Source organism: Asparagus officinalis, unplaced genomic scaffold, assembly GCF_001876935.1.
Source record: "Asparagus officinalis unplaced genomic scaffold, Aspof.V1 AsparagusV1_Un95, whole genome shotgun sequence".
NCBI classification, from domain to species: domain Eukaryota; kingdom Viridiplantae; phylum Streptophyta; class Magnoliopsida; order Asparagales; family Asparagaceae; genus Asparagus; species Asparagus officinalis.
This window is the reverse complement of record NW_017972361.1, coordinates 251304-276127: the sequence shown is the minus strand read 5'-3', so window position 1 is coordinate 276127 and position 24824 is coordinate 251304. Positions and strand designations below refer to the sequence as shown.

Here is a 24824-nt window from a genome sequence, read left to right as displayed (position 1 = left end):
AAGGCGAAGCGACGGAGGAAAGCGGGGGAAAAAAGCGCGCGCTCCCTCCATTACTGTGCTGCTTCATCAGACGGTACTATAAATCGGTTAGTTCTAGCTCTCACTCTCTCATTAATGAAATTAGGGTATGTTCTTCAACTGTCAACCACGCCTATGCGGCTGAAATCACCTCAATTACTCCTCACCTCCTCATAACTGTCCTCATAACTCTCAACCACCCAATGGCCGCCGATGACTTGATTTGCATGGTGTCTTTAGGCGAGAATGCCATATTTATGAAGCTAATGTCGACAACAAGTTTTTATGAACTGAAATATGGTGTGGCTGAAAGATTGAAAGTACCTGAAGAATCTTTTTCCCTGATATATAAATCTGAGAGGCACCCCAACCTGAGTTTTTCGATTGAGAACGAAGCTGACCTGAAGTGCATGTTGGAGCACAATCGAAATATTGGTTGTACGGAGATTCATATGCAGGCTGCTGTTAATGTAGAGTGTTCCACGTCAGGGAAGAATCAGAAAGATATTAGGGAAATGTAAGTAATTAGTAAACTCTTTATAACATTGTGCTTAGTGTGATGTAAACACCGTTATCTTTTGGTCAACTTTCAATGACCCCTCTGGGCTTTAAATCCCCTGAATGTAACCGTATAACCGTCGTCATAAATTTGAACCCCCAACGGGTTCCAAAGAGTTGATGAGCATGGTGCCGTCAGGCGATAATGCTATATTCTGCATGATTTTAAGTGCACGTTGGAACGCAAGTAAATAACTAGAATTGTTCTGATTAAAATGCAAGATGTTGATGCCAAGTAGTGTCCTACTGAGGAAAAAACAGAAAGTTATTACTGATTTGTAAGTAATAGAATGAACTCTGCTTGAAACTGGTATATGTGGGATGTTGAAATTGTGATTTCAGGTTTCGATGCTACTTTGGGGAAAAATAATTGTCAACGCTGATTTAAAAATGATAAAAGAATGGAAATCAAAAGGTTTGTGAATGAACACAGTTGCGGACAACATTCTAGCTTGTCAGGGCAATCACGGGCATCTCGCAAGTTCATAGCAGCCCAATTGCGACCGGTATTAAAGGCACGACCTGAAATCCGCCCAATTGATGTGCAAAAGGACTTCCTCACTCGATTTGGATTGAGACTTGAATACAGTAAGATATGGTGGGGCAAAGAAAGAGCGCAACAGGATATGTATGGTGATAGCTATGAGGCTTATGATCAATTAAGATGGTAAATATTACAGTTAATTTATAACTTGTGTGCAAATGTTTATCGTAGCCGCTTTAATGTTAATATGTTACCCTTATGTTCCAATGTATTATATTTATTTACATGTCCAGAAGCGGCATTGTTGTACAGGTATGAGCAAATGGTGAAGCAAACGAATCCAGGAAGCTACATTTGCATTGACCAGAATGAAGGAAGGTTCAGAAGACTGTTTATATGTTATGCTGCTTGCATCCAGGGTTTCTTAAATGGCTGTAGACCCCTTTTATTTTTGGATGGGACCTTTTTGAAAGATAGATATAAAGGCATGCTCCTGAGCGCTATAGCCTACGATGGAGACCAAGGGATATTTCCACTTGCGTATTGTATATGTGATCAAGAAAATGTTGATAATTGGAGATGGTTCCTACAAGGCTTGTGGTCCATACTGTATGAAAGGTTGGACCCGTACAATCCCCCCCCACCAATTGGTAATTATTTCTGATGCTGACAAGGGGATTCGAGAAGCCGTGAGAGAATATTTCCCCGAAGCAATTCACTCACGCTGCGTTCTGCATCTAGTTGAAAATTTTAGATCAAAGCTCAAGGATTTGGGAATGAAGGCAAAGGACACACAGGTTTTGGGGAATTTGCTCCAAACTGCTTGCTATAAATACACTATAGCGGAATGGAACGACTACATGAAGGAAATTTATGAGATGGCTCCAGCCACATATGAGATTGGAATTAATTACTCGCCAGAGCATTGGGCAAATGCCTTCTTCCCTGGCATTAGGTATGCATTCAATCATTATGACGTTTTGCGGTTGATGTTAACTGTTATGCATATATGTGAAGTATCCTTTTTATAGGTTAACCTTCGCTGATATATGTTAACTTTCACCAATATATGTTAACTATGATGTTATTATGTTAGACTTTAGCAGTATAGGTTAAGTTTTATGATCACTTGTTAAGAAGATAACATATTATATGCCCATCATACTTCCTATATGTTGTCCTTTGCAGATATGGCCATGTAACCTCTAATGTCGCAGAATCCTTTAACAGCTGGATACGTGAAGCCCGTTTGTTACGTATCCTGCAAATGGTGGAGCATATCCGAAAATAACTTATGACTCGCATGAACAACAGACGGATAATGGCGTGTAAGTGGACAAGCTATCTTTGTCCTAAAGCTGAGAAGATTGTTAGGGAAAATATGGAAAAAGGGCACACTTTAGAGATTAGGCAATCTAGAGATGATATTTTCGAAGTGCAATCACATAGAACCACTCGCGTTGATTTGGAGAATAGAACATGCACTTGCCGAGCTTGGGACGTAACCCGTATTCCTTGTGTCCATGCTTGTGCAGCCATTATTTATATGAAAAGAGATGTATATCAATATTGTGATTGGTTCATGTCCGTAGAAGCGTTTAAGAAGAGCTACGACGAAATATTATATCCCATACCAGACTATGAGAAGCGGAGTGTGCCCACAGATGAGATCCAGATTTTGCCACCAATTACCACTAAGAGGAGGGGAAGAAATAGAACAAGACGCATAAACAACAGACCATATACAAACGGCCCGTCAAATGTTCTCGGTGCAAAGTTGAAGGTCACAATAGAGCAACCTGCAATGAGCCCATCCGTGACTAGTGTGTTTCAGCTTCAAACAACAATACTTTTGTATGAGACATATAGATGGTTTTAAAGTTGTTAAGTACAACTTTAAAACCATCTATATGTCTCATACAAAAGTATTGTTGTTAGAAGCTGAAACAAGACGCATAAACAACAATACTTTTGTATGAGACATATAGATGGTTTTAAAGTTGTTAAGTATATAGCGTTGTACTTTTGTAATCTGTGATAATGCCTGTTAGATTCATTTTGTTCATGCTGTTAATAGAAACTGCAAGCATGAGAGACATTTTCAGATCTTCACCTGTCATGTCAAGATTTTGAGTTTAAATAGGTGACTTCTCCAACATATGAGTCACTGTTCTAACGGCTAGCAACCAGTCATTTCAAACAGCCATATTCCAACGGCTAGTAAGTTGATCCTTAAGCAATATAAAATGTGCACATAGGAAAGTTATAAGCTTAATAGAAGTTCTAACTTTCCCTTCATTCCCTCTTGAGATTGCGAGATGAAAACGTCATAGGGTTCTCAGTCATGGGAAGAGGTATGTTGTTTTTGTAACATTCTAACACCCATGAAGCAGTGCAAAAATGGGAGGAACAATGGTAGATTCTTCTGGGGATGTGCAAATTTCCCAAAGAGCCAATGCAAGTTTTTCGCTTGGGCTCACAGTGAAGATGCAATGGTAAGTAGCAATATTCCAGATTGCCCAGAAGTCCCCGTTGAAGATGATATGGCGGTCAAGGCAAAGCAGTTGAAGAAAGCACTGAAGCAAGCAAACCGTGAAGTTGAAAAATGGAAACTTTGTTCTTTCTTCATGTGTTGTTTTTGTATGATTCTAATATCCATCATCTTTGTCATCTCTAACTGAATTTGGTTAAGTATCACGTGTATATGTTAATGTTTACTATAAATGGTTAAGTTTCAGAGCTATATGTTAACTCTAACTGATATATGTCAAGTTTTAGAGCTACATGTTAACTATTTCTGATAGTGGTTAAGTTTCAGAGCTACAGGTTAACTTTTATTGGAAGTAGTTAACTTTCAGCGCTATATGTTATCTTTCATACTTATATGGCAGCCACTGCAAGTTTTGTGTCGGAACATCAGTGACATATACTATCATCCCTTATCATCCCTGTTATGTATTGCATTCCAAACATTTTAGCAACAAAGATTCCGCTGTCTACCAGTTAAACAACCAGTTTCTTACATCTCCTCGTCCAACCTACCCACCAGTTAAATAAAAAGTTTTGATACCACATAACATCTCTAACTAGCAACCAGTTTCTGGACCTTTCCCTAGTTATACATCTGTTCTAATATGCCTGTTAGTTTTGCCCCCACAACAATATGCACAATACATAACTGTTTCTGACATCATTCACCCATCCTTTTGTAGCCCATCCACGTAATTTTTCTGTTCCCATCCTTCAATTAGGAGTTCAGCTACAAGCTTGGCACGGATGACGTCGGCCTCGTCAGCGGGATTAGTTACCTGACTGGTATCAGTCCCTTGTATTATAGCCGTTATATATAAAGGAACGAAAAGCCCACAATCAAACCTACATCATATACATTGGAAAGATAGTTAGATATTTGATGCTGAATAAAATGAAAATGTTTAAGTGTGTGAAACACTAACATTCCTCGCTGTTGCTCGCAAGGGACGGCTTCATATCGGTACTTCTTCCAAACATTATTGGGATCAAAACCAGCCTTCATGTGATCCATGAAATCAATTACTTTATTTACTGGCTCCAAGTATGCACTGTGGCCTGCAGAGCTGTAATGCCTGATAACATCCTCGTCCAACCTTACTTCAACAACATGCCAGTGGTCATGCCGCACGAGCGGGATAAGGAGTACTGATTTATTTGCGGCGACATGCTTTTGTATGAACGAGGTGTATAAATGTGCGTAGTCTGGGTTCACTGCATAAATGCTATGCTGTATTGCCAAGCAAATAATGATAAGCCATTTGTAAACAGGAGTTAAAAAACATTGGGAGTTTGAAGCTAATGCTTACGCAGAAAAATGCTGACACGACCCCATATTTCATGCCAACAGAAGCAATTTCTGGCCTCTCTAGCCATGAGCTGAGCCTATCCACAAGAGCTTCCATGACCTGTTAACAGAAGATGCAAATAAGATTGCATAACATCTCAACACGCAGTAAATCCAAGTATTGCGTAAAAGATTAACATATTGAGAGTAGCATATTGAACTTGCATGGTCATCGATACGCCCTCCACGTAGAAGATACAGAAGCTCCGTTGAATCAACGCTGCTGTTCAATGTCTTAACAATACTACGTGACCTGAAACATAACAATAAGATCCAAATTTTAACATAAACCAGGCTATATGTTAACTGGATTTGCAAATATAAACATGATTTGGCAAACGTTGGCACAAACAGGTATAAGTTAACATAAACCTATAATCATTAACATGTACCTATGAAAGTTAACATAAACCTATAATCATTAACATCTAACTATGAAAGTTAACATAAACCTATAATCATTAACATGTAACTATGAAAGTTAACATAAACCTATAATCATTAACATGTAACAATAAAAGTTAACATAATGTAGCCACGGTTAATCAGAATGTCTAAACTTACTGATGGGCTGTTTCATTGCAGAACTGAGAGAGCCATCTGTTCTCATCTGGTGTGAGCTTTGCTGCTATATGCTGAGGCACTCTATAGTTGTGAACGAAGGTTCCTTCACTATCAATCACACGTATGCTAAAATCATCAACGTTGGGAATACCCTCGTTTAGCAACTTCAATAGAGCCTCCTCCTTCTTCTTGATTTTCCTCTTCCCAAGAAAATCCCAAGTGCATTCCTCAGGCTTACAATAGAACCTGATTTTATCCCTCTCTTCCTCCTTGTGTGGTGATATGTTAAATGTTAATTATATCTGGACGACCGTCCTTCTTCTTTCCTTCAGTGAAAGGGGTTCGGACTAGATGTGAGCGAGTCCTCTTTCTGGTACTTGGTCCCCTAATACCCTTTGACACAAGTTTCTTCCCTCTCTTCGTAAACTTGCACTTATCTTATCCTCCTCACTAGGCCACTCAGCTTCCCTCTTTGTTCAACCCCATCTCATTGGCATTCCTCCTTGCGCCTGCCTCCTTTCTCTTCCTCTTTTCTTCTCCATTCTCTTGCTCTTCCTTCTTTTTCTTCTCATCTTCTCTCTCTTCCTCTTTTTCTCCATCTCTTGCTCTTCCCTCTTTTCTTCTCATCTTCTCTCTCTTCCTCTTTCTTCCCTCCTTCCTATTGCACGTTTCTCCACATACGCCAACCTCCAATTTCTTGACATTCACCTTTCTCTGCCTCCTTCTTCTGTTTCGCAACCAGCCTCGGCAATATGAGAAGTTTCCTTTGCCAATGTTCGACTTACATAGTATAATCAAAAACAAATCCATCATCAACCCATATCACTCATATCATTAGAATCAACACTCTTTCTTCTTTTCCTCAGTGCATACCCTTTATGCCTATCACTTTGTGACATAAGTTCCCTCACATTTTTCTTCAGGTCTTCGGGGTCAATCAAGTCTTCGACCCCTTCATAGCGCTCCAATTTATTGTTCAACCTATGTATCTCCTGGGAGCAAGCATCCCATTGAAGGCGCTTGCTACGCTTGACAGCGTGGAGCAATTTCCAATTTATATTGGCCGTATTCCTCCAAAAATGAATTTGCTCTACAGGCGTCAACTTATCTATTTCATCTTCTCTTGAAAAAGCATCAGCGATATGCTGGGACAAAATCTGTAAAGTACACCATATACCCTTTACCCTTGTAAATCCACAAGATTAAGCAGAATAGTTATGAAAACCCTTAAAAGAAAGTTAACATGAAACAATGCAAATTGAAAATGAATTAATGATAACGATAAAATATTTAACTCAATGTAAATATGCTGTGATGTGTAAAGAGTCATTGCTGCTTACGTAACCCACAGATGAGCTCTTTGGTCTGCCCATCACCTTCTCTTGCTTCCCAGCCTTCTGCTTTTCTTCCTCGTTCATCTTTCTCGGCCTAGTTTGCTCTTTGGTCAGCCCATTACTCCTTTTCTTCTCTTGCTTCCCGGACGTTGGGCTTCTATTTTTCCCAAAGCGAGTGAATTCAATCTTCTTCCTGCTGGGCTCCCTTTGAGGGTATTTTTCACCCCATCCAATGCTGAGTGAAATTGGTTTCTCCTCAAGTTTTATGCTTGCTTTCTTGGCCTTAGAGACGATTGTCTCCATCCTCAGCGATCCAGCCGTCCCTCCGACCCTTACCCAGTTGGTCATCGGAGGCTTCCACCTCAAGTTTAGGGCTGGTTTTTTAATGCCAGTCATCTCAAAGTACCAAAGCTGTCAGAATAGAAGGATCAATTGTCAAAATAATTAACTTGCATAACTCTTTCTTGAACTACAACATACTAAATAGCTAGCCTTCACTTCACTAACCCATGTTAACATTACTGGGTACATGTTACCTTTCACTTATTAATGTTAACTTTAATTTTTATATGTTAAAGTTTATGTTAACATGTTAACTTTCACCTATTAATGCTAACTTTTACTTTTATATGTCAAACTTCATGTTAACATGTTGATTTTAACATGTTAACCTATTAACGTCCAATGTTGTACATGTTTTCTAATGCCTGTTACCATGACTCTTATTAACTAGATCAAATGTAACATACAGGGATGAGCGGCATGTATCCAGGTACGTATGTAACCCCTGGCTTCCTCATCCCTTGAACAGCAATTTGAATGCCTCTCTTCGTCTCATCAAAAATAAATTTACCCCACGCAATGGTCTTCACTCTCTCGATACTATTTACATATTGAAACAATTGTCTTGGGATGCCTTGAGAGCTGTTGGGGCACCAAATCGTTGCACATTGGTACAATATCTGAAGCAACACAAAATCCTCAATGTCCTTATTATCAGAGGACTCAACAAGTGTTTCCAGCAACTCCTCGACATATCTCATCATGCTACCAGCTTCTGGTGTAGCCTTGGCCTTTGCCTTTGCCTTTGGCTTGGCCTTTAGCATTTCTTTCTTATCTTCAAAGTATTGCCTCCAAAGTCGGTTGTGAGAGTCTCTATTCCCGTAGATCAGCTCCCCATCAATGGGAAAGCCTGTGTGAGTATGCACCCACTCTTCATCAAATTTCACTGAAAATATAGAACTGCTCTTGGGGTTGGGAAAAGAGAACTCATCAGTTTCGCCAGTATAATGGCTGAGCACATACTCTAGTGCCCGTCGATCGCGTGCTGGGGGACCAAAGAACACATAGTGCTCAAAGTTACAGCCCTTGTAGGCATCCCAATGCCACTTCTTCAGTTTTGGTTGCAGTTTTTGCATGAAGGAACAATATGTTCCAAGACAGGCACTGGGCCTAATATCACCTAAAGCAGCAACTATCCTGGATGAACAACAGTTTACTCTTAACAAGTGGTTCAACTTTAAATTACGTAACAATCAACAGTAAAGGCATTAACATAGTCAAAATCACGTTTTATTAACATGATTAGCTAAAAGTTGACTCTTAAGAGTAAACGTTAACAACAAACACAGATTATTGACATGCATTGCTACTAGCTATCAACAATTGATAATTGTTTACATGCATTTCTTCCAACCCACAATTAAAATCAATTGATTGGGAACTTACTTCTTCTTTGAGATGGACACATCCTCCCGCGAGCGTCTCCTCTTGCGCTCTCGATTTTCCTGAGTTTTCATGCTCAATAGGGTTTCCATCGCCTCGTTACTCTCCTCATCATTAGAGGATGGCGGAACAGAATCACTGGCGTGAGATATCAAGGCGGAGGTGGAGGGGGATAAGTTTCGTAGTTCCTCCTGCGCAAGTCGTGCCGACCGACGCCGGGGACGAACGTCCGCTTCCGTTTGAATCTGGTCTACTTCACCCTTGCGTCGTTTAGGGTTATTAGCCATTTCTCTTATAATTTTCTTCGCCATTTTCCTTGTGGATTTCTTCGGCATTTTCTCTTATAATTCTCGTCTAGGGTTTTCAAATTGGGTTCGCAAGGTGAAGGAGGTTCGAGTTTTGGGGATATTTGTGGGTCTGCAGAGAAAAGAGCGAGAGCGAGAGAACGAGAGAAAGAGGGAGGGCGGATTTGGGGACGAACAGTTACAAGGGTAAATTCATCTTTACAGAGGAACTGTGCTCTCAAAGTTGTCTGGGAAATGACAAAGGGGCTGAAACTTTAATGAGTTGGGTATTTGGGGCTTGATCACACCAAAAAAAATACAGTGGGCTGGGCCACAACCGGTTCTTTTTTTGGGGGCCTTAAAACAATTTTCCAAACCTATCTACACGCACTCACATTATGACCTTTTGATCGAGGGGCAGGTAAGACAAGTTTGACAAGAAGTTACTTAATCCAATATGCGTAGCAATAAGATCAACTGGATTTGAAATAACAATAATTATTTTCCCAAGTGAGAACCTTTTTGGGGAGTTTATTTCCCTCAGTCTCAAAGTTTTTATTTTATTTTATTTTTTATTTAGGGAATATTGTGTCAATGCCCCAAAAATAATATCTTCATGTGCTGCAACCCTTTCACTTTTTCCTAATGTGGTTCAGCCCCAATAAGTGTTACATCATGTGATATAGTCCTGTTTTAATAATTATTACCCGCCAACTAAGCATGGAAAGAGCATAAAAAGTACAAAACCCCAAAATGCCCTTATCTCCTCTATTCTTTCGTGTTAGGTCTATTTAGAATTCATGTTAGGTCTAATTTCATGTTAGGTCTATTTAGAGTTCATGTTAGGTCTAATTTCATGTTATGTCTATTTAGAATTCATATTCGGTCTAATTTCAGTTCATGTTAAGTCTAATTTCAGTTCATGTTAAGTCTAATAATAGTTCATGTTAAGTCTAATTTCAGTTCATATTATGTCTAATAATAATTCATGTTAAGTCTAATTTTAGTTCATGTTATGTCTAATAATAGTTCATGTTAGGTCTAATTTCAGTTCATGTTAGGTCTAATAATAGTTCATGTTAGGTCTAATAATAATTCATGTTAGGTCGAATAATAGTTCATATTAAGTCTAATTTCAGTTCATGTTAAGCCTAATTATAGTTCATGTTAGGTCTAATAATAGTTCATGTTACGTCTAATAATAGTTCATGTTAGTCTAATAATAGTTCATGTTAAGTCTAATAGTAGTTCATGTTAGGTCTAATTTCATGTTACGTCTAATTTTAGTTCATGAATGTTAGTCTAATAATAGTTCATGTTAAGTCTAATAGTAGTTCATGTTAGGTCTAATTTCATGTTACGTCTAATTTTAGTTCATGTTAGGTCTAATTTTATGTTAAGTCCAACTCGATTCGTGTTAAGTCTAAATTCAGTTCGTGTTAAGTCTAATAACAGTTCATGTTAGGTCTAATTTATCTCATGTTAAATTCCTTTTAAGTCTAATTTACTTCATGTTAAGTCTAATTTGAAATTAGACCTAACATGAACTATTATTAGACCTAACATGAACTATTATTAGACTTAACATGAAATTAGGCCTAACATGAACCATTATTAGACTTAACATGAATTAACATGAACTAAAATTAGACATAATATAAACTGAAATTAGATTTAACATGAACCATTATTAGACATAACATGAACTAAAATTAGACCTAACATGAACTCTAAGTAGACCTAACATGAAAGAATAGAGCAAATAAGAGCATTTTGGGGTTTTGTACTTTTCATCCTCTTTCTATGCTTAGTTGGCGGGTAATAATTGCTAAAAGTTGGCTGCAACATATGATGTGATATTTATTGGCGCTAAATCACATGGTAAAAAAGTGAGGGGCTGCAGCACATGAAGATATTGTTTTGGGGGTCTTAACACAATTTTCCCTTTTATTTATAGGTTTTCCTTTTTTTTTAATCAGTTGACAAATACTAAGTCTATTAGAACGATCCTCATACAGCATGGATTGTTTCTTTAGCCATTTAAGCTAAGCTAGGACAGTCTTCAAACGGTCTCTGTGCGGACAAATTTTCAAAACCAACCTATTTGGACTTTTATTCCCAAAAAAAGACCTGTTTCACATTTATTTAGAGAAACCGACCTGGTTTCAGCCTCAGCGCTGAAACCAGGTCGGTTTTTAAAAAAAACTCTCCGAAACTTCACGGGAGTTGAACTCCCGTGAAGTTTTTTGAACTACGAAACTTCACGGGAGTTCAACTCCCGTGAAGTTTCGGAGAGTTTTTTTCAAAAACCGACCTGGTTTCAGCACTGAGGCTGAAACCAGGTCGGTTTTTGCAATTATTTTTGAATGGGGTCGTTTTTTGGGAATAAAATTCCAAATAGGTTGGTTTAGAAAATTTGTCCGTCTCTGTGCCGTTTGTAGTAGGATATTGTTGTAGGTACATATATTCATGCAAGGGACCGTTCGGTCGCAGTTTTTGCCTAGCTAAAATGGTAGGAAGCGATGACGACGTACGATTTGTTGTCAGTTTTTCTAAAACTACACCGATTGGATTGACACGTAAAAGTGCAAAGTGGCACTCATTGAGCTGACCTATATCAAGAAAGGCCTCAAGATCTTTCCGAAATCAAAAAAGCTATTTGTCTCGCGCGTGATGCATCACGCAAGAGAGGAGGAGGGTCAGAGGGACCCACGTGAAGTGGGTCCCACTGACCCTCCTCCTCTCTTGCGTGATGCATCACGCGCGAGACAAATAGCAAGGTTCTTCCGAAATGGGCAGGAAGCTGACACAACGGTCAAAAATGAGGGCGCAGCAGGATAAGTTCAACGTCGGGCATCACGGATGATGGGCTCAACGGGAAATTTTCACAAAACACCCTCTTAAGTTCACTTTGCTGCTAAGGAAAAAAAACTCACTTTGTTGCGCATCTTATGAACAAAATCACTCTTGTAAATTCACACATCATTGGAATAGAAAATTGATCTCACTTGTACGTTCGCAATGGAGTACTATAAGATAGGATCGTTTGCATTTAAATACCCCAAAATTTACCTTATTTTTAAATTTGATAAACTGAAGTTTTCTTTTGCCTAGGAAATACTAGAAAGTTAAAATAAACGTAGACAGCTCAAAAGTTTTTTGCCCAAAAATACGCTGAAGTTCAAAGTTTAACTTTAATATACCAAACCTAAAACTTTTCTTAACCTTTTATTAAAGTTTGAGATATCATTGTCAAATTTATGCTAAAGTTTGAGGTATCAAAGTTAAAATCTTGTGGAACTTTTGGATTTTGCTTTTTAGGCAAAAAAAACATTGGGTATCAAAGTTAAAAAGTTAGGTAAATTTTGGATAATTTTTGGGAAAAAGGAAACTTTTAGGTACTAAATTTAGAAATAGGGTGAACTTTGGGGTATTTAAGTGCAAATAACCCTATAAAGATACTATCAATTTGGCCCTTTAATTTTTTATTTTATACGGAGGTAATCTAATTATGGTAATATGAGCTTGTTAATGGGCCATTTAAATTAACATTTTTCACAAACCTATTATGCAATCCAAACAACGAGTTGTTTTTATTTTAAGATTCACAATGAATACAAAACAAACAATGTAAAAGCTCAAATAGAAAATAATGAAGAACCACCACTCTCCATTTGTTGTCATAAACACCCACTTTCACTATGCATCCAACCAACTAGCACCCAAGTGTAAGATGTTAGAATTGGGGGTGGAAACAAACCTCTGACGGCGGAGGAGCTCCGACGAGCTCCGACATAGCTCGAAGCCCAGGCGATGTTGTCGACGACCAGACGCAGGCGACAGAACAAAGCTCGAAGCTCGAGCTCTGCGTTCGAACCCCCCTCAACTCTGCGTTCGTCGACCTCGGCGTTTTTGAGCGACCTCTGCGTTCGCCTCGAAGTTGGCGTCGAAGCGGTCGCTGGCGACAGGCTGTCGCCAGCCCATCCTCTCTCCATATATAACCCCCTCTCCATCCTAGGGTTTGTTGCTGCCGAAGCTTCCCCTCTCCTCCGATTTCTCTCTGGCGGCGAAGCCCCAAAACGCAGTCGCGTTTCCAATTAAATCACAGCAGTGATTTCATTCATCTCCAGCTCTCAAATTGATTTTTGAGGGGAGATTAAGAAGTGGATTAAAAAGAGAGAGAAATAGAGAATTAAAAAGAGGGATTTAATTGTGGGGTATTTATTCTCAAGTGAGAATTGAATTATTGTGGGTATTAACACTGTAGCTACAGTGTTTATTTGAGAAATCTCAGTTTTGAGATCCGCTCCTAAATTATAATTTCTTGTTTAATTAATAAGGAAATTATCTGTGTGGCTCCCGAGGACGTAGGCAGTTGCCGAACCTCGTAAATCTTGTGTACTGTTCTCTATTCTGCGTTTCTGTTGCATTAGGGGTTTCAGCGTTAAATTCCCAACAACTGGTATCAGAGCGTGAAACGATCTAGAACAAATCAGATTCAAGTGGGAGCCATGACCACAGATGAGGCAAAAATGAGACTTGAGAAATTTGATGGAAAAGATTTCGGATTCTAAAAAATACAGATAGAGGATTATTTGTATCAGAAAAATCTGTATCAACCACTATCGGGGAAGAAGCCAGATTCTATGAAGGAAGAAGAGTGGAACCTTCTAGATAGACAAGCCCTCGGAGTTATCAGATTGACGTTGACTCGCACGCTACAGTCACGGCAGTGAGTAGCTCGTCGGGAAAGAAAAAGTTGAAGTTCGGCGACGTTCGTGATTTGGTTCTCAGTGAGGAGATCCGACGGAGAGAAACGGGTGAAGCTACAACCTCTTCAGTATTGCATACAGAGTCAAGAGGTAGAAATTCAACCAGAAACGGACGAGGAAAATCAAACTTCAGAGGTAGATCAAAGGACAGGAGGTCCAAATCAAGGAATCCAAGCAACAGCTCGAAGGCTATCGAGTGTTGGAATTGTGGAAAGACCGGGCATTACAAGAATCAGTGCAAGAGTGCACAGAAAGAGAAGGAGGCAAAGGCAGAGGTGAATGTCACATCCACTTCAGGAGGAGACGACGCATTGATATGCTCTTTGGAGAGCAAGGAGGAATCTTGGGTGTTAGATTCAGGAGCGTCGTTCCACGCTACTTCTCAGAAAGAATTCTTCGAGAAGTATACCCCCGGAAAACTTGGATACGTATATCTTGGTGATGATCAACCGTGTGCTATAGTGGGCAAAGGCGTGGTGAAAATTAAGTTGAACGGGTCAGTATGGGAGCTGAAGGATGTCAGGCATATTCCCGACCTGAGAAAGAATTTAATATCCGTAGGCCAGTTGGCTGGCGAAGGATACACCACAACCTTCCATGGAGATGATTGGAAGATCTCAAAGGGCGCAATGATAATTGCCCGAGGCAGGAAGACTGATGCCCTATATATGACAGCAGGTGCACGTTGTTCGATCTCAGTTGCAGCAGGCAATGAGACTTCAAAGCTGTGGCACCAGAGACTCGGTCATATGAGTGAAAAGGGGATGAAAATCATGCACACAAAGGGAAAACTTCCAGGACTACAGTCAGTGGAGATGGATATGTGTGAAGAATGTATACTTGGAAAGCAGAAGAGAGTCAGCTTTCAGACAAGTGGCAGAACCCCCAGGAAGCAGAAGCTAGAGCTCGTTCACTCAGATGTTTGGGGACCAACCACCACTGCGTCGATTGGTGGCAAACACTACTTCGTGACTTTTATCGATGATCACACTCGGAAAGTGTGGGTTTACTTTCTAAAGCATAAGTCAGAAGTATTTGAGGCTTTCAGGAGATGGAAAGGTATGGTTGAAAATGAAACCGGTCTGAGAATAAAGAAGCTCAGGACCGACAATGGCGGTGAATATGAAGACACCGGATTCAAGAAGTTCTGCTATGAGCACGGGATCAGAATGGAGAGAACCGTGCCCGGCACGCCTCAGCAAAATAGTGTAGCTGAGCGGATGAACCGAACGTTGACAGAGAGAGCCAGAAGCATTCGAGTACAATCAGGCCTACCGAAGCAGTTCTGGGCAGAAGCGGTCAACACAGCAGCTTACTTGATCAACCGAGGTCCATCGGTTCCATTGGAGCACAGAATACCAGAGGAGGTATGGTGCGGAAAGGAGGTAAAACTCTCACATCTTAAAGTTTTCGGTTGTGTAGCTTACGTGCACATTAGTGATCAAGGCAGGAATAAGCTTGATCCTAAGTCAAAGAAATGCACTTTCATCGGTTATGGTGAAGATGAGTTCGGCTACCGCATTTGGGACAACGAAAACAAGAAGGTGATCAGGAGCAGAGATGTGATATTCAACGAGAAGGTGATGTACAAGGACATGCACAAGATTGACGACTCAGAGAGCGAGTCCACATTTATAGATGCAGATGATGTCCCGAGTAACCTCTCGAAAGAACCTAATGCAGAGGGTCCTCAGCAAGAAGAGCATGTTGGACAAGATGGTGCACAGGAGCCCGACGCACCAGCTCCGATATTAAGAAGATCCTCTCGTCCTCCTGTACCCAACAGGAGATACATGAACTATCTGTTGTTGACAGATGGTGGGGAGCCTGAAAGCTTTGATGAAGCTTGTCAGTGTGGAGATGCGAGCAAGTGGGAGCTTGCCATGAAAGATGAGATGAAGTATCTCATCTCAAACCAGACGTGGGAACTAGCTGAGTTGCCTACGGGTAAGAAGACACTCCACAACAAATGGGTGTACCGGGTGAAAGAGGAGCAGGATGGTTCCAGAAGGTATAAAGCCCGACTAGTTGTCAAAGGTTTCCAGCAGAAGGAAGGAATCGACTACACCGATATTTTCGCTCCCGTGGTGAAGCTAAATACTATCAGGACCGTGATGAGTATTGTAGCAATTGAAGATCTTCATCTCGAGCAGTTAGACGTGAAGACGGCGTTTCTTCACGGAGATCTAGAAGAGGAGATATACATGCACCAGCCAGAAGGTTTCTCAGAAGAAAAGAAGAAGAACCTGGTGTGCAGACTCAAGAAGAGCTTGTATGGCCTGAAACAAGCCCCAAGACAGTGGTACAGAAAGTTTGACGGCTTTATGCACAAGGAATGTTTTTAGAAGTGCAACGCCGACCACTGTTGCTACTTCAAAAGATATCAGTCCAGCTATATCATCCTACTGCTGTATGTTGATGATATGTTGGTTGCAGGAGCAGATATGGAGGATATCAAGAGTTTGAAGCAGCAGCTGTCAAAGGAGTTTGACATGAAGGACTTGGGTCCAGCGAAGAAGATCCTTGGAATGCAAATCACGAGAGATAAGAAGAGAGGTCTCTTGCAGTTATCTCAGACGGAGTACATCAACCGTGTTTTGCAGAGATTCAACATGGGCGACGCCAAGCCTGTGAGCACACCCTTGGCTAGCCATTTTCGTCTGTCGAAGGATCAGTCTCCTCAGTCAGAAGAAGAGAAAGAGAGTATGGCTCAGGTACCTTACGCCTCAGCTATCGGAAGCTTGATGTACGCTATGGTCTGTACGAGACCAGACATTGGCCATGCAGTGGGAGTGGTCAGCCGGTTTATGTCGAATCCAGGAAAAGCTCATTGGGAAGCGGTCAAGTGGATTCTGAGATATCTACGAGGCACCACACAGAAGTGTTTGCACTTTGGTAAGGGAGAGGTAGAAGTGCAAGGGTACGTAGATGCAGACTTCGGCGGCGAAGTTGATCACCGAAGAAGTACCACCGGCTATGTATTCACCGTTGGAACTATAGCTGTTAGTTGGATGTCACAGGTACAGAAGATTGTTACCCTATCCACTACAGAAGCTGAGTATGTTGCAGTGACTGAAGCCAGTAAAGAGATGATATGGCTTCAGGGTTTGTTGACAGAGCTGGGATTCAAACAGGAGAAGAATGTTTTGCACAGTGATAGTCAGAGTGCGATACACTTGGCGAAGAATTCAGCATTTCATTCCAGACGAAGCATATTGCGCTTCGGTACCACTTCATCAGATCCCTGTTGGAAGATGACGTGTTGAAACTGGAAAAGATTCCAGGAAGTAAGAATCCAGCAGACATGTTAACAAAGACGGTGACAGTTCAGAAACTGGAGTTGTGCGCAACTTCAGTTGGCCTTCATGCATAGATGATGAGAGCGGAGCCACACAGGAGAGGAGCTTGATGAGATAGCCTGTTGACGTCGGTTTGGTCTCCAAGTGAGAGATTGTTAGAATTGGGGGTGGAAACAAACCTCTGACGGCGGAGGAGCTCCGACGAGCTCCGACGAAGCTCGAAGCCCAGGCGATGTTGTCGACAGCTCCGACGAGCTCCGACGAAGCTCGAAGCCCAGGCGATGTTGTCGACGACCAGACGCAGGCGACAGATGAAGCTCGAAGCTCGAGCTCTGCGTTCGAACCCCCCTCAACTCTGCGTTCGTCGACCTCGGCGTTTTTGAGCGACCTCTGCGTTCGCCTCGAAGTTGGCGTCGAAGCGGTCACTGGCGACAGGCTGTCGCCAGCCCATCCTCTCTCCATATATAACCCCCTCTCCAGCCTAGGGTTTGTTGCTGCTGAAGCTTCCCCCTCTCCTCCGATTTCTCTCTGGCAGCGAAGCCCCAAAACGCAGTTGCGTTTCCAATTAAATCACAGCAGTGATTTCATTCATCTCCATCTCTCAAATTGATTTTTGAGGGGAGATTAAGAAGTGGATTAAAAAGAGAGAGAAATAGAGAATTAAAAAGAGGGATTTAATTGTGGGGTATTTATTCTCAAGTGAGAATTGAAAGGGTTCATACCCTTTGATTATTAACACTGTAGCTACAGTGTTTATTTGAGAAATCTCAGTTTTGAGATCCGCTCCTAAATTGTAATTTCTTGTTTAATTAATAAGGAAATTATCTGTGTGGCTCCCGAGGACGTAGGCAGTTGCCGAACCTCGTAAATCTTGTGTACTGTTTTCTATTCTGCGTTTCTGTTGCATTAGGGGTTTCAGCGTTAAATTCCCAACATAAGACACGTGCTCACGCATCACCTGTCCACGTAGCTCGAGCCATCACGGTAATGAGCAGCGAGCCCCCGCTTCATTGAGGGGCTGTTTGTTTTGTTGTTTTTGAGAGGTTTTAAGAGTGGAAAGCTGACATTTTGTCAGAAAATGTCAGTTTTTCACCCTTAAAAAAAAGGGAAAATCCTCTTTTAACCCAAAGTTTTACCCCAACTTATTTAAAAACCCATTCACTTTTCAAAACATCAATAGACCCACAAAATCACATCCCACTTATTTTTAAACCCAAATGTACAATACACCCATTATTTGTACTGTATTTATCCAAAAAATTTGAAAAATCCTAAACTACCCTTCATCCCCAACTGATCTCTCCCTCTCCCCTCCTCCTCCATCTGAGCTCAGAAGAGATCTCTCCCTCTCCCCTCCTCCTCCTCTTCCCTCCCTTCACTTCCCCTCAACCACTACCACCAACCTCCTCCTCTTCCCTCCCTTCACTTCCCCTCCTCCCTCAAGCCCATCAACCTCTGCATCCACTGCCCCTATCTCCCCTCGCCGCCACGTCACCCACCACCGACGACCTTGAAGTAGATGAATAGCCCACCAATGATTTCGACATTGACTCCCTGTAGTTCGCCCATCAACCTGAAGCACTTGTCATTGCCGCCAGTGGACGGAGCTTGAGGAGCACTCGGAGTAATGGCGGAGGTCGAAGACCGCCTGGCTTTGTAAGGAGCTGCTTTCGCATAAGCCGACGACGATGGTGAGGATCCTTAGCGCTCAAAGGAAGTGGGTTCGGCAGAAGGAGGTGGGTTATGTTGTTCTCCATTGCAAGTCAGGTTAGTTCAACTCTTTGTCCACCACCTGTTTGTTGAATTTATGCTTAGTGTTCTCTCTTATCAATATTTGATTTTGATTTTGATGATTGTTGGTTACTCAAATTCCAACTGCCTGGCAACCTCAAAAGAAGAGCGTGCTCACGTGTCTGCCCAACCTCAAAACCGCCAGCGGTGGAGTCAATAACCAATACTGCACAGTCAGCTTGAGAGGTACCGGTAATCATGTTCTTGATGAAATCACGATGCCCAGGAGCATCAATAATAGTGCAGTCGTATGTGGTGGTCTCAAACTTCCATAGAGCATTGTCAATGGTCAGCCCTCTTTCCTCTCGGCCTTGAGCTTGTCAAGAACCCATGCATACTTGAATGACCTCTTGTTCATCTCAGAAGCTTCCTTCTCGAAACTCTCAATTTCACATTTCCTGACAGCTCCCAACACTGCAAGTTGTCAGCTTGTCTCTCTTATCAATATTTGATTTTGATGATTGTTGGTTACTCAAATTCTAATTTATTGTTCTGTCATTCTAAAATCTCATGAACCTACAACTTGCAGCCTGTCCGTGATCGCTTCAAAAATAACGCTGATGCCAAAAAGCTATTGGAAAAAGTGAAGGTAACATTTACTTGATACTCAATTGCTCATAAGATATGTACATTCATGAGATATCAACCATGACTTACATAACTATGGTTCCTCTCTGGACATTATGTTTTAAAATTAGAACTATAGTTCTTGCTTGCATTTATGAATAGAATTTTCCTTAGAGTTGGTGATTGATGTGAAAATCCTCCCTCTTTTTGCAAGCGTACAAAGTTACTAGGTGATTATTCTTACTTGTTGGTGTTGGGAATGGTGACGAGTTGTAACATAAAAATTCTAATTTTCTTATTGCTTGGTGGTCCTTCAGATTCTTATTGTTCTTGTGGGTTTTGATAATTCGAAGCATTACGACATCAAAATCGATATTACTTTCATGTATTTTGATTTGGAAATGCACGATAAGTTAGAATTGATATTGCATAAAAGCTTATAGATGATTCCTTTGAAAGTGGTATGAAGCCTCTTATGCTAGCATTTCTCGATATTACTTTCATGTATTTTGCTTTGGAAATGCACGATAAGTTAGAATTGACAGTTAATAAAATTTTCTTATCATGCAATCATTGATTGTGACATTTATTTGTGCAGGAGCGTAGATTGTAACATTTTTATGGTGGGATACATATATTCCATCATCAATGGCACACCTAACGTAACGCACAGCTACCCCTCAATCAGAAACCATTCGTCAATGCACACTAACTTTCCAATCAAATACATGAGAGAATCCCCCACTATTGGCATTCGATCAGATCTTCGCATTGCTGTCACATTGCAACCCAAACGGCAAATCAACTACAGCCTGCAATATGATGTACCAAGTAGTATCCAATGTATCGTGTTGTATGAAATTTTCTATATTATGTATATATAGATGATTTGTGTGCATATTGTATCAAATGCACTATCCAATGTATCATGTTGTATCAAATTTATCAGTGTAACTAGTAGAAATGTATCTAGTAGAAATGTATACAACGTTTCGATAGTGGTGATTTTGGATTATTTCCATTCAATCTTCATGGATTATTTTCATTCAATGTTATGCGCTTGAGTTTAGTGGTTGATAGATATGAATATCTGTAATGAACTGATGCACTGATTGAACTGAAGAAATTTTGATGGTAGGTTGTGTTAACTACAGCCTATTGGGCAATATTATGTGTCGCGTGACCAATTATCCACCTCGACGAGGGGTACTCGCTCAATTTTTAGATTTTGATAAAGTATAGCACTTTATGGGAAAGTATAGCAGCTTATTGATAAAGTATAGCACCTTATTATAAAGTATAGCACCTTATGGCAATAGTATAGCACCTTATCGATAAAATATAGCACCTTTTGGTCGCTGGAAATTCAGCAACTTATTGTGATAAGTCAAATCAGTTTTTTTAGGGCAATGCAAACACTCGACGACCTACGTGACGTGTTTATTGACCAATCATCCACCGTGACGGGGGGTCCTCGCGCAATTTTGAAGCTAGCACCATCAAAATTTCTGAGCTCCGAGTCGTCGCGACCATTTTAGTTTTTTTCCGCGCGACGAGAACACTCGGCGACCGACGCGTCGTCGTAATAGGCCGATCATCCTCCGCGTCGGCCGGTCCTCGCCTAATTTCGAAGCTTCAGGCAAAGTATAGCACCTTATTGCAAAGTATAGCACCTTATGGCCAAAGTATAGCACCTTGTTGCAAAGTATAGCACCTTATGGCCAAAGTATAGCACCTTGTTGCAAAGTATAGCACCTTATGGCCAAAGTATAGCACCTTACGCTCTCTGGAAATTCTGAGCTCCGAGTCGTCCAGAACCATTTCAGTTTTTTTCCCCGCGGCGAGAACACTCGGCGACCGACGCGTCGTCGTAATAGGCCGATCATCCGCCGCGTCGGCCGGTCCTCGCCCAATTTCGAAGCTTCAGGCAAAGTATAGCACCTTATTGCAAAGTATAGCACCTTATGGCCAAAGTATAGCACCTTACGCTCTCTGGAAATTCTGAGCTCCGAGTCGTCGCGACCATTTCAGTTTTTTTCCGCGCGACGAGAACACTCGGCGACCGACGCGTCGTCGTAATAGGCCGATCATCCGCCGCGTCGGCCGGTCCTCGCCCAATTTCGAAGCTTCAGGCAAAGTATAGCACCTTATTGCAAAGTATAGCACCTTATGGCCAAAATATAGCACCTTACGCTCTCTGGAAATTCTGAGCTCCGAGTCGTCGCGACAATTTCAGTTTTTTTCCGCGCGACGAGAACACTCGGCGACCGACGCGTCGTCGTAATAGGCCGATCATCCGCCGCGTCGGCCGGTCCTCGCCCAATTTCGAAGCTTCAGGCAAAGTATAGCACCTTATTGCAAAGTATAGCACCTTATGGCCAAAGTATAGCACCTTACGCTCTCTGGAAATTCTGAGCTCCGAGTCGTCGCGACCATTTCAGTTTTTGTCCACGCGACGAGAACACTCGACGACCGACGCGTCGTCGTAATAGGCCGATCATCCGCCGCGTCGGCCGGTCCTCGCCCAATTTCGAAGCTTCAGGCAAAGTATAGCACCTTATTGCAAAGTATAGCACCTTATGGCCAAAGTATAGCACCTTACGCTCTCTGAAAATTCTGAGCTCCGAAATTGGTCGAGGACCCGATGCGGCGGATGATCGGCCTATTACGACAACGCGTCGGTCGCCGAGTGTTCTCGTCGCGCGGAAAAAAACTGAAATGGTCGCGACGACTCGGAGCTCAGAATTTCCAGAGAGCGTAAGGTGCTATACTTTGGCCATAAGGTGCTATACTTTGCAATAAGGTGCTATACTTTGGCCATAAGGTGCTATACTTTGCAATAAGGTGCTATACTTTGCCTGAAGCTTCGAAATTAGGCGAGGACCGGCCGACGCGGCGGATGATCGGCCTATTACGACGACGCGTCGGTCGCCGAGTGTTCTCGCCGCGGGAAAAAAACTGAAATGGTTCTGGACGACTCGGAGCTCAGAATTTCCAGAGAGCGTAAGGTGCTATACTTTGCAAATAAGGTGCTATACTTTGGCCATAAGGTGCTATACTTTGCAATAAGGTGCTATACTTTGCCTGAAGCTTCGAAATTGGGCGAGGACCGGCCGACGCGGCGGATGATCGGCCTATTACGACAACGCGTTCGAAGCTTCAGGCAAAGTATAGCACCTTATTGCAAAGTATAGCACCTTATGGCCAAAGTATAGCACCTTGTTGCAAAGTATAGCACCTTATGGCCAAAGTATAGCACCTTATTTGCAAAGTATAGCACCTTACGCTCTCTGGAAATTCTGAGCTCCGAGTCGTCGCGACCATTTCAGTTTTTTTCCGCGCGACGAGAACACTCGGCGACCGACGCGTTGTCGTAATAGGCCGATCATCCGCCGCATCGGGTCCTCGACCAATTTCGGAGCTCAGAATTTTCAGAGAGCGTAAGGTGCTATACTTTGGCCATAAGGTGCTATACTTTGCAATAAGGTGCTATACTTTGCCTGAAGCTTCGAAATTGGGCGAGGACCGGCCGACGCGGCGGATGATCGGCCTATTACGACGACGCGTCGGTCGCCGAGTGTTCTCGCCGCGGGGAAAAAAACTGAAATGGTTCGCGACGACTCGGAGCTCAGAATTTCCAGAGAGCGTAAGGTGCTATACTTTGGCCATAAGGTGCTATACTTTGCAATAAGGTGCTATACTTTGCCTGAAGCTTCGAAATTGGGCGAGGACCGGCCGACGCGGCGGATGATCGGCCTATTACGACGACGCGTCGGTCGCCGAGTGTTCTCGCCGCGGGGAAAAAAACCGAAATGGTTCGCGACAACTCGGAGCTCAGAATACTCGATTTCGGATTTTTTTCTCCGCGACAGAACACTCGATTTCGGTTTTTTTCAGTTTTTTTCTCCGCGACAGAACACTCGATTTCGGATACACAAGCTAATTAAAGTAGTTACACCACAACACAAATAGATATAACAATAAAACTAACTGAAATAACATTAAAACTACTGAAGTAATTACACAAAAGTTACAATAATCAAAATAGTTTGTTTTTTGATCTTCACCACCAAAACATAATCAACCCATAATAACTGAAGTAGTTACACAAAATTTACAATAATCAAAATAGTTTGTTTTTTGATCTTCACCACCAAAACGTAATCAACCTATAATAGGTCCATGAAGATCACAATCAAACTGATTTGAAAATATTCAAAAGCATGATATTTCAATCAGCTATTGGTTGGTTACATGTTCGTCGATTGTGACCGAACTCCTTACATCGGCTACACTTCAACATTCTAGAAGGATTTAGTCCAGAAGGGATCCGCTTTGTTTTTGGCCTTCCTCTACGAATCGAGGTTAATGGAGGTCTAATCTCCATATTCTCATCCGTTATAATTGGCTTCTCATCATCAGGAATTGGATATATGGGAAAGGAGTAACACTTGCGGTACACCTCCGTGCTGAAATAGTCAGAAATATATGGATACAATAGCTGATCTTTGTGCCTGATTACGGCGGCCGCATGCTTGCAAGGTAGTCCAAGAACTTGCCATTGGCGACAAGTACACGTGCGGTACTCCAAATTCACTCTAACAGATGGGGAATCATATACTTCATACAGAATCGACGTAGAAGGATTAACATGAAGACAACGTGCACCCTCGTTGATCAGGACAAGATGCTCCTCTACACTAGGAACAAGTGGTGTAGTCCATTTGTTGGATTCCTCACGTCTATCGTAGCTCATTTTCATCATCTTCACCCGGATGTGATCAACCAACTGCGCTATCGGTAAAAATCGGGCTTCCTTAATCCATGCGTTGAAGGACTCAGCTAGATTTGAGGTTAACCACCCATACCTGCAACCATGTTATAGCTATAGGATTATTCAAATGTTATACATGTTCAAACACACATATCAGAGAGTTCAATCACAAAGACCAAAAATATGTAAAAATGGTGACCTCTTTCCAGGAAAATAACAATTAGCCCAGTTCTGTGGGCTCATATTCAGCATTTCAATGAAAGCAATAGATGACTTATTCTGGAGCTCGTTGCATTCATTATGATAAGCATGCATTGTGTAGGCATAGGCAGCTCTCTTCATAATTTGAACACAATCATCCCTAAGTGGTGCTAGTAACCTTTTCTTTGACAAGTTGTTCTTATAATTGGCCATTAAATGGCGGATGCAATAACTGTGATATGAACAAGGGAAGCAATTCTTGACGGAATTTTGAAGTCCTTTGTCTCGATCAGAGATTATAACCAGCTCATCATTCGGAGTATATGGATCATCTGAATTGTACAATACGTCACGAATGCATTCAAGGAACCACTCCCAATTGCTCTCATTCTCGGTTCCACAAATACAAAGAGCGACAGGAAACATTCCTCCATCTCCATTCAAAGCAGTAGCAGCAAGTAGAGTTCCCTTGTACCTATCAAAAAGATGGGTGCCATCCAAGAATAAAATTGGTCTACATCCCTCGACAAAACCCTTCCAACAAGCATAATATGAGATAAAAAATCTAGTAAATCT

At 41.7% G+C, this 24824-nt stretch overlaps 3 protein-coding genes and 1 long non-coding RNA gene across 4 annotated transcripts; 2 read left to right on the top strand and 2 right to left on the bottom strand.

Moving 5' to 3' along the window:
- Positions 1-2381: 2381 nt before the first annotated feature.
- Positions 2382-2939, top strand: LOC109827251. Its single transcript, XM_020394226.1, has one exon. The coding sequence runs from the start codon at positions 2382-2384 to the stop codon at positions 2937-2939; it is 558 nt and encodes a 185-aa protein (XP_020249815.1).
- A 1315-nt stretch (positions 2940-4254) lies between these two features.
- Positions 4255-5303, bottom strand: LOC109827250. The gene is made up of 3 exons (XM_020394225.1): positions 4900-5303; positions 4516-4820; positions 4255-4435 (listed from the first exon to the last, which is right to left on the bottom strand). The coding sequence occupies exons 1-3, from the start codon at positions 4993-4995 to the stop codon at positions 4255-4257; spliced, it is 582 nt and encodes a 193-aa protein (XP_020249814.1). The 5' UTR covers positions 4996-5303.
- Positions 5304-18619: 13316 nt separating this feature from the next.
- LOC109827259 lies at positions 18620-20252 on the top strand. The gene is made up of 3 exons (XR_002243381.1): positions 18620-18682; positions 19236-19295; positions 19872-20252. It is a non-coding gene; the product is annotated as an uncharacterized LOC109827259 (long non-coding RNA).
- A 3252-nt stretch (positions 20253-23504) lies between these two features.
- Positions 23505-24674, bottom strand: LOC109827249. Its single transcript, XM_020394224.1, has 2 exons — positions 24247-24674; positions 23505-24141 (listed from the first exon to the last, which is right to left on the bottom strand). The coding sequence occupies exons 1-2, from the start codon at positions 24672-24674 to the stop codon at positions 23505-23507; spliced, it is 1065 nt and encodes a 354-aa protein (XP_020249813.1).
- Positions 24675-24824: the final 150 nt, after the last annotated feature.

What these genes read in the sequence shown, in the direction of transcription:
- LOC109827250 (XM_020394225.1), bottom strand. Translation starts at nt 4,995, where the DNA reads ATGGAAGCTCTTGTGGATAGGCTCAGCTCATGGCTAGAGAGGCCAGAA. An exon ending in TCGTGTCAGCATTTTTCTGC is followed by an intron (nt 4,821 to 4,899) that starts GTAAGCATTAGC and finishes TTGGCAATACAG; the next exon opens with CATAGCATTTATGCAGTGAA. An exon ending in TGCGAGCAACAGCGAGGAAT is followed by an intron (nt 4,436 to 4,515) that starts GTTAGTGTTTCA and finishes TATATGATGTAG; the next exon opens with GTTTGATTGTGGGCTTTTCG.
- LOC109827249 (XM_020394224.1), bottom strand. Translation starts at nt 24,674, where the DNA reads ATGTTTCCTGTCGCTCTTTGTATTTGTGGAACCGAGAATGAGAGCAAT. An exon ending in TGTTATTTTCCTGGAAAGAG is followed by an intron (nt 24,142 to 24,246) that starts GTCACCATTTTT and finishes ACATGGTTGCAG; the next exon opens with GTATGGGTGGTTAACCTCAA.
- LOC109827251 (XM_020394226.1), top strand. Translation starts at nt 2,382, where the DNA reads ATGGCGTGTAAGTGGACAAGCTATCTTTGTCCTAAAGCTGAGAAGATT.